The sequence below is a fragment of the Akebia trifoliata genome, chromosome 13, assembly GCF_017979445.1.
Source record: "Akebia trifoliata isolate Shusen 1 chromosome 13, ASM1797944v1, whole genome shotgun sequence".
NCBI lineage: Eukaryota > Viridiplantae > Streptophyta > Magnoliopsida > Ranunculales > Lardizabalaceae > Akebia > Akebia trifoliata.
The window spans coordinates 28,756,060-28,766,098 of NC_141387.1; the positions used below are offsets into that span (position 1 = coordinate 28,756,060).

At 33.5% G+C, this 10,039-nt stretch overlaps 1 protein-coding gene across 1 annotated transcript; it reads left to right on the top strand.

The window, feature by feature from the left end:
• Nucleotides 1–6,523: 6,523 nt before the first annotated feature.
• Nucleotides 6,524–7,225, top strand: LOC147388214 (uncharacterized). Its single transcript, XM_086420300.1, has 2 exons — nt 6,524–7,027; nt 7,115–7,225. Exons 1-2 carry the CDS (start codon nt 6,524–6,526, stop codon nt 7,223–7,225), a joined length of 615 nt encoding a protein of 204 aa, XP_086276426.1.
• Nucleotides 7,226–10,039: the final 2,814 nt, after the last annotated feature.

The following is a 10,039-nucleotide window of genomic DNA, read 5'->3' on the forward strand; positions in this document are numbered from 1 at the left end:
ACATCGATAAAATGGCGATGAGCATTCGTATACTAAAAACAAATTTTTTTTATTCTTTATTCTTTTTGTTTTTTTTAAACGGAGAATGGGCTATTGGGCTATCATTTTGATCTTGATCCTTGCGTTTTAGACTACTTCATGTGATATTTAATATTCTACATAAATGATGTGTTTTTTTAATCAAAAGGGTATCCGTCCAGGTATACAACAGACGCAATGCTTTTGAATTATTTATCAAAAGAGTTGTATACCTGTTTTGGTTTCTCTTTCTTTACCAAAGTGGGTATTTGTTGTTTGGACGTTCTATTTGAACCTTTTTGTTAGGGTTTAGAATGGGCCGGATATTATCTGAAATTTGAGTGATCTAAATAAAATAAAATAAAAATGGGTTGAATGTGTCTGAGTTGGCTTTAGGATGGATATGGAATAAGCCTAAATCTGAATGATAAATTAATTTAAAATTATATTTCTAGATTTTTCAAAATATCATCTTTTACTACTTTATGAGAGTTGCTATTGGCACCCCCAACTTTTACTTATTACACCTCATTTTCTTAAATTATTTGTCACACCTAAATAAAGATTAAATCGAACCATTCAATCACTACAAAAATTTGGTTGAAGTTATTACCTCAACATTACAAACAATTATAACACATTCAAACAACTTAAGCAGTTGTTTACAAAAAGTATTAGGCTCATAAAATTCTAAATCAAGTAAATATAAAAAATCTAAAGAGAAAAAAAAAAGAGAATTTGTATTGGCAGCTCAAGTTTTAGTAAGACTCAACTATTAATTTGTTTACTTTTATTTTAATTGGATGTAACAAGTAAAAGTTCGGGTGCCAATAGCTGTACTTTAATACAACATGAATTTTTATAAAATAAAAGGATTATAATAATAAAATAGAATAATATAACAATTAACGAAGAAGTATTGAAGAAATTAAAACGGTTCAGAATAATCCGATCCAACCCAACCCAACCTGAATCAAACAATTTAGGTCGAATCCAGATTAAGTGAAATCAAAATGATTTGGGTATTGTTTTATTTAGTAGGATCTGCATTGGATTTGGATCCAAATAAAAAATCCCGATTTGAATATGGATATACTAAGATCGAGCCCGATCTGACACATTCTAAAATAGGGTCCCGTTCGGCACCCTAACTTTTACCACACACTTTAACAAACGCGTTTTGTCCTACATGGGTTAGAAGTTTCGGAATGGGCTTATTTTTGATGAGGATGATCTCTATGGTGAGGAGATCATCCTCACCAAAAATCAGCTCATTCCAAAACTTCTAACCCCATCAAAAATGATTTACAAAAAATGGACGGTCCACGATTTTTCAACTTGTAAACATGGGGCTAAACATTTCCGAATGGGCTGATTTTTGGGGGAGGATGATCTTCTAATCATAGAGATCATCCTCACCAAAAATCAGCCCATTCCAAAACTTCTAACCCATGTAGGACAAAAAACGTTTGTTAAAGTGTGTGGTAAAACTTAGGGTGCTGAACATTTCCCTCTAAAATATCTCAACTATAGCTTCAACATCACAGTTAGTGTTCCTATTGTTACTATTGGGTCCGGAGCAAGTTCTAACTCCTACAAGATAAGTTGTGTCCCCATGGTGTCATGGAAATTACTACCTGTAAGAGTCCAAAAATTGTAGGACAAACTTGTTAATTCCCGAAATTGATCCTTTTAACTAGTCACAAGAACTATTTGATTTTTGATCCTTTTAACTATTTATTTAGAACATATTTTGGGTTTCTGAGATTGTTTTCATGTAGAAAAAAGATGTTAGGATGCAATCATCTCTACTACTAATTAAACAAGATACAGAACCTTTGAATTCACTATTATAAGTAAATCTAGGTAGGCGTAAGAGATTTGATGGTTCTCAACTATAGAATTTTGTGTTTACATGGCCAAAATCTTGTGTTATTTCTTGAGTGAATAGAACCCGACCCATAGTGGAATCAATGTGGATCCGTGAACGTATCTCAATCTTGAGTGTCCACGTAAGCCTCTATGTTGGTGTATGTGATTGCCTCTTTGTTTAATTATTCTTCAATAAGTCATTACATCTCCTACTTGATTGTGGCTATCTTCCCTCATGGTAACTATGTATTTAGTCATTTACTGAATAACAGATCAATAACACTATTAAGAATGATCGATCTCATCAAAGAAATGGAATTAACTTCAAGAAGAAAATTTATTTACTTGTGCATCCTGTTCGTATTCTTGATATTCCGGATGATTTTCTTCTGCACAAAGCACATGTAAATATTATAGCCTTCGAAAAGAGTGGAAGAGAACCATATCTGATTATTAGACATATACAACTCTTCTGACTATCAAGGATATAGCTTATGCTCATCTTCACAAGATTTTTAACAAAGTAGAGACTCTCGAGTACCAACTCAAGCTCGTTGTAGCTAACATCGATAACAAACTCTGATTTGATTTACATTCAACCGAATTCCCGTTTTGATAAGCAATTGTCTGATTTTATGATACCTAGCATACATCATCATCACTAGTAAGTTGAGGTTTCCTATGGTTTCTAGGGGGGCTTGAAGTTGGTTTGACCTTGTATAGAACACACATTAATAAGGGGTTGGCGAATTACATGTGAGATTTTTTCTATACTATTTTCCTAGACTCCTAGAAGTGCTTCAAGTTGGTTACACAACAAGTACTTTGAGCAAATTCGTCAAGATGCATTATTTTTTTATGGATTTAGGGAATACAGTTGAGAGGTTCAAATCGAGTATCAAGAAGGGCGGAACATGGCTTAAGGTTGGTATGGTTAGTAGATAAAATGGGCATTTTTGTCATTTCATATTAGTGTACAAGAAAAAACCTTGATATGGTTAGTAGATTAAAAATGGTCATTTTTTTCATTTCATATTAGTGTAAAAGAAAAAACCTTAATAAGGTTCACAAGCCCCTTGACCTCAGTCTTCTCCAATAGACTAATAGACTAATGTAAATGACCTCATTACCCTCGTCTTCATCTTGAAACAAGAACCTATTTGATTCTTCTTCTTATAACAAGTAATCTTTAATGAATAAAATTTACTCTAGTTTTGAACCTTCCGATTAATCTACTCTAGCCTTCATTTAAAGTAGAAGATGATATAATTTATGGATAGAAAAATGTTTTTGTTTTAATTTAAAATAATTAAGTTACTTAGTTTTTTTATTATTTGTTATTAATTTAGAAAACAATAACAAATTTAGACTAGCCATGATACCCATTTGAAAACATAGGGTATCTTAGATATTTACCAATTTCATTATGCTTCATTTACGAATTCAGGAGTAAGGGTATAAGAAACATGATTGAAATGTTTGAGGGGTTTCTAAATCAGTCAAAAGATCATGAGTTATTGTTCAAAACCACAAACAATTTTAAAAGGAACAAAAATGAAGTAGTAGAATGAACAGTCCGATTATATGCAAACTCGATATGTGGTAAACACTTCTCCCATTGTTTTAAATTTTTTTGAATGATAGCACGCAACAAAGTAGTGAGTGTTCTATTAACTACTTCAGTTTGACCATCCTTTTGAAGATGTGTAACAGTAGAAAATAGAAGTTTAGTTCCTAATTTATTCCATAAAGTGCGTCAAAAATAACTTAGGAACTTAACATCTCTGTCACAAAGAAGCTGACCACATAACTCAAGTTAATGTTCCCAAGTCTTCTCAAGAACCATTGCAAGGAATTGGCGGTCCAATGACTAGGACAAGAACAAAGCGAATAAAAGAGGCATTACAGGGTTTGATCATGGAAGTACAATACAAATAGGTTGCTCAAGAAAATCTAAATTAAATTTGAAGATAGCAAAGCTTCACCTAGGATGGTCAACTATCTTTTTATGCGAGGGATCGATTTGGAAGATCAAGTTGGATGCAAGGGTTAATTAAAAAATTTATGTTCTAATTATCCTTAGTTTTAGTCTTTTATTTTCTAAGGACTAATTAGGCCCAAGCTTCATCTAATTTGCCCATAAAAATAGCCCACATGTTATATTTTAGACACAATTGATATTCTAAGCATTTTTTAAGTTTATTCAAGAAGTTTGTTTTGTTTTCATGTGTTCTTATTTGAGTTCTTGATTGTTTCTTCATGAGTTCTTATTTGAGTGCATGAATCTTTGACTTATTAAAGGAGTGATCAACCTTTGTGGCGTCCCAAGATTGGGATTTTAAGGACTTAGCTTCATTAAGGTTCTAATCCGATCAACATCAATTTGTTCATAAGCAATCTAGAACATTCCGAAACCAACGAATTCAAGGGTTCCTAATGGAGGTTGTCTAGAGGGATTCATATCCATGAAGATCAACTAAAGGGGTTCATATCATTTGGTATCAGAGCTAAAAGGTTGCTGGAAAACATATCATCTTTGAGAGAATTCATCGAAGATTTGGATAGCGTGACATTCAAATTGAAGTCAAACGGGTAGGTTCTTGCTCCCCAACATAAATTCACACCCATTCAAAAATCAAGTGTTGTTGGAAAAAAAAATCAAGTTATAGATCTCAAAACATTCCTTGTTGCTATTCTTTTTGTGTTGATATTTGAGTTTTGTTGTGTTGTTCAAAATCTACATGTTTTCAATAAAAAAACACCTTTCAAAAAACAAACGTTTATTACTGTTCTTTAATGATTTTTAGCGTTCTTTAATAGTCTTCCATTGAATATTTTGAATTTTCAACAACAATACATTTATTGAACATTTTGAATTTGTTGTTCTTTCATGATCTTTAATGTTCTTTAATGGTCCCTTTCAAATCCATTTTCTTGAATTTTCTGAATTTTCGATCTTACATGTCAAGACCAAACCATCTGATGGGATTCAAGAGCAAACCATATGAATTTATTGTATATTGAGGTTGTTTGGATATCATATAAACAAATACCAACAACAGGAAAATAATAATAATAATAATAAATAACTCAAGAACAAACCAAGTTGGTCCACAAACGATTTGTTGCTGAGTTCTCAAAATCAATTTTTTTCTTTTTGCTGAATGTATGTTTTCTTTTGCTGAAATTTCAGCCACCCCGTATATTCTTGTCTGGAAAAAAAAAAAAAAAGACAAGTTATTTCTGATTTTAAAACAAAATCTTTTTAACAAGTTGTTCTTTTGTTTTTATCTTTATTTTTTTTCTTTAAATAATAATAAAATAATGATAAATTTTGAGATTAATGAAATCTAGTTTCTGTTAAGTACCATAAAGGGGGTCAGATTATTAGCTTTGAGAGGTAGAAGGGAAGAGAGATCATCATCAACAAAAAAAAAACAGCATAGCTTTGAAAACATGAGTAAGGAAGGAGGAGACCCACAAGAGGTTGATATGAGATTATTCATCAAGGCCGTTCATGATAAACTCAAATTGCTGAATTCAAGGTTGGATAATATGGAATCCTCTTATGAATCTAAATCATATAAAAGACATGAGTTCAACGAAGAAGAAGAAGCTAATTCTGAAGTGGAGAGAACAAGTTATAGACGGGACAAGAAGGTTGACTTCAAAGGAGATAAAAATTTAGATAGCATAAAGATGACGGTTCCGACTTTTCAAGGAAATAATGATCCTGAAATATATTTAGAACGGGAAAGAAAAGTTGAGCACGTCTTTGATTGTCATAATTATTCCGAGGATAAGAAAGTAAAGCTAGCTGCCGTGGAATTTACAAATTATGCAAGTATATGTTGGGATCAATTGGTGATCAATAGGTGCAGGAATGCTAAGAGGCCTATACGGTCATGGGAAGATATGAAGTTGGTGATACGCAAGAGATTTATGCCTAGCCATTACTATCGAGATTTGTATATTAAATTGTAAGGGCTGGTTCAAGATTTCATAAGTGTAGAGGATTATTATAAGAAGATGGAAATCATCATGATTAGAGAAAACATAGAGGAAGATAGAGAAGCAACCATGGCTAGATTTATTGCCGGATTGAACAAGGAGACTGCTAATATGGTTGACTTGCAACATTACGTAGAGATGGAAGAATTGCTGCATAAGGCCATTAAAGTGGAAAAACAAATTAAGTCTAAAAGGTTCAGATATGATTCGTCTTCTAGTAATCCGTGGAGACCAAATTGGAAGGATAACAAATCTACTTTCAAAACAAAAGAAGAAGCAAAGTCGAAGAATTCGATTTTTGTTCCTAAAGAAAATCCAAGACCAAGTCTTTTACTAAGTCACGTGAAATTAAGTATTTTCGGTGCCAAGGATTCGGACATATTGCTTCTAAATGCCCAATCAAAAGGGTTATGGTTGTACTTGCAAATGGAGAAATTGAAAGTGCTAGCTCAAGTGACAATGAGATGCCACCATTAGAAAATTGTTCTGATGATGAAGTGGAAGAACCTGTGCATGGTGATTTACTTGTTACCAGGAGAGCCCTTAGTATATAGCCTAAGGATGAAGGAGATGAGGAGCAACGTGAGCATATATTTCACACAAGGTGCCACGTGAAGGATGTATGTTGATCATTGGTAGTAGGAGTTGTACTAATGTTGCTAGTACTTTGTTGGTGGAGAAGTTGAATTTGAAGTGGAAAAAACATCCTAAACCATACAAGTTACAATGGTTGAATGACTGTGGAGAAGTGAAAGTAAACAAACAAGTTCAGGTGCCCTTTTCAATTGGAAAGTATGAAGATGAGATTTTTTGTGATGTGGTATCGATGCATACTGGTCATATATTGCTTGGTCGACCGTGGCAGTTTGACAGGAGAATTTCGCATGATGGGTACAAAAATCAATATTATTTTGTAATGAACAACCGAAAAGTTGCATTGGTCCCTCTCAAACCTTTGCAAGCTTATGAGGACCAGGTTAGAATAGCAAGAGAGTGCAAAATGAGAGCGAAACAAAGGTGTGAGCAAAAAGGAGAGAAAAGTGAGCCACATGAAGAGGAGAATAAAATAATGAGTGTACTTGCTGAAAAACATGAGGTTAAGAGTGTAATGATGGCAAGGCAACAAGTATTAGTACTTATGTATAATGATGTTTATTTTTCTACTAATGACCTTAACTCCTCTTTACCTAGTGTTGTTGTGTCTTTATTGCAGGACTTTGAGGATCTATTTCCCGAAGAGATCCCTCTTGGATTACCTCCTTTAAGAGGAATTGAGCACCAAATAGACTTCATACCTGGTTCTACCAAATCAATCAGCTTATAGAGCTAATCCCGAGGAAACGAAGAAGATACAAAGACAAGTAGACGAGCTGTTGCAAAAGGGATTGTAAGGGAGGGTCTCAATCCATATTCGATTCCTGTCTTCTTAGTACCAAAGAAAGATGAAACATGGTACATGTGTGTGGATTGTCAAGCTATTAACAAGATAACGGTAAAGTATCGACATCTTATTCCCTGGTTAGATGATATGTTTGATGAATTGCATGGCTCTCATTTGTTTTCTAAAATTGATTTAAAAAATGGGCATTATCAGATTCGCATGAAAGAGAGAGATGAATGAAAAACTACATTTAAAACTAAATATGGATTGTATGAATGGTTAGTAATGCCTTTCGGTTTAACTAATGCACCTAATAAATTCATGAGGTTAATGAACCATGTCTTGCATTCTTGTATGGGAAAATTCGTGGTAGTTTACTTTGATGATATTTTAGTTTATAGCAAAAAAGTTGATGAACATGTGAAGCATTTGCTTGCTGTGTTTAGTGTGTTGAGAGAGCACAAACTATATGTTAATCTTAAGAAATGCACGTTTTATATGGAATCTATTGTGTTTCTTGGGTTTGTTGTTAGTCGCAGAGTATTAGTGTTAATAAGAAAAAGGTAAAGGTAATAAGGGATAGGCCTACACCTAAGAATGCAAATGAGGTAAGAAGTTTTCATGGTTTAGCAAGTTTTTATTGAAGGTTTGTTAAGGATTTTAATTCTATTGTTGCACCTTTGAATAAACTTGTTAAAAAGAATGTTATTTTTAATTGGGTTGATGTGCATGACCGAGCTTTCCAAATTTTGAAAGATAAGCTAACCAATGCACCTTTGTTATGTTTGCCTAACTTTGATAAGCTTTTGAGATAGAATGTGATGCATCAGGGATTGGAATAGGAGCTGCTTTGATGTAGGATTCCAAACAAATAGCTTATTTTAGTGAAATACTAAGTGGGGTAGCATTGAACTATCCAACTTACGACAAAGAGCTTTATGTATTAGTGAGGACTCTTCGAACATGACAACATTATTTATGACCGAGAGAATTTATCATTCATTCTGATCATGAGAGCTTGAAGTTCCTGAAGACCCAAGGTAAGCTAAATAAAAGACTGCTAAGTAGTTGGAGTTCATAGAAATGTTTCCTTATGTAATCAAATACAAGCTTGGGAAGGAAAACGTTGTGACCGATACATTTTCTAGGAGGTATATATTACTTACTTCATTGCAAACTAAACTACTCGGTTTTGAACTGCTTAAGGATTTGTATGCAAATGATTCTGATTTCAGCCAAGTATGGAATGCATGTGATAAGTGTGCGTTTGCTGACTTTTATAGGCATGAAGGGTTTCTATTCAAGAAAGATAAATTATGTGTACCTATTTTTTCTATTCATGAGTTGCTTGTTAAGGAAAGTCATGAGGGGAGGTTTAATGGGTCACTTTGGTGTCCTAAAAACTTTAGATATATTACGTGAACATTTTTATTGACCTCATATAAAGCATGATGTGCAATCTGTCTGTAACAAATGTATTACATGTAGGAAAGCAAAGTCTAAAGTTAGACCGCATGGCTTGTATACCCCTTTGCTTGTGCCTAGATTTTATTTTAGGATTACCAAGGACTCAAAGTGGTAAGGATAGTATATTTGTTGTTGTTGATAGGTTTAGTAAAATGACCCATTTTATTACATGTACTAAAACCAATGACACAACACATATTACTGATTTGTTCTTTAAAGAAGTAATTCGATTGCATGGGTTGCCTAAGTCAATTGTTAGTGACAGAGATGTTAAGTTCCTAAGTTACTTTTGGCGCACTTTATGGAATAAATTAGGAACTAAACTTCTATTTTCTATTGTTTCGCATCCTCAAATAGATAGTCAAACTGAAGTAGTTAATCGGACACTCACTACTTTGCTACATGCTGTCATTTAAAATAACTTAAACAGTGGGATAAGTGTTTGCCACATATTGAGTTTGCATATAATATGATTGTTTATTCTACTACTTCATTTTCTCCCTTTGAAATTGTTTATGATTTTAATCCTTTAACACCTGCACATATTTTACCTTTGCCTACTAATGAGCATGCTAATATTGATGGTAAGAAAAAGGCAGATTTTGTGAAAGATTTACATACCAGAGTTCGGGCTAACATTGACAGGAAGAATAAGCAATATGCTAAGCAAGCCAATAAGGGGGGTTTGAAAGTTATCTTCCAATCCGGAGATTGGGTTTGGGTTTGGGTTCACTTGTGTAAGGAGAGGTTTTCTACATAAAGAAAATCAAAATTGCAGTCTAAAGGAGATGACTCATTTGAAGTCTTAAAGCGAATCAATGATAATGCCTACAAACTAGATTTGCCAAGCGACTATGGTAATGTTAGTGCAACTTTTAATGTTGCTGATTTATCTTTGTTTGATGTAGGTGATTCGAGGACGAATCTTTTCGAAGAAGGGGAGAATAATGGAGATTGAGTTGCTGACCGCATAACTCAGGTTGATGTTCCCAAGTCTTCTCAAGAATCATTGCAAAGAATTGGCAGTCCAATGACTAGAACAAGGACAAAGCTGATGAAAGAGACATTACAAGGCTTGATTGTGGAAGTACAATACAAAGAGGTTGCTCTAGAAGATCTAAGCCTAAATTTGAAGATATTAAAGCTTCACCTAGGATAGTCAACTATCTTTTTATGCGAGGGATTGATTTGGAAGATCAAGTTGGATGCAAGGGTTAGTTGGAAATTTTATGCTCTAATTGTCTTTAGTTTTAGTCTTTTATTTTCTAAGGACTAATTAGGCTCAAACCT

Coding starts and splice junctions, on each gene's coding strand:
- LOC147388214 (XM_086420300.1), top strand. CDS start 6,524: ATGTTGATCATTGGTAGTAGGAGTTGTACTAATGTTGCTAGTACTTTG. Junction 7,028..7,114: donor TAATGATGGCAAGGCAACAA/GTATTAGTACTT, acceptor TCTTTATTGCAG/GACTTTGAGGATCTATTTCC.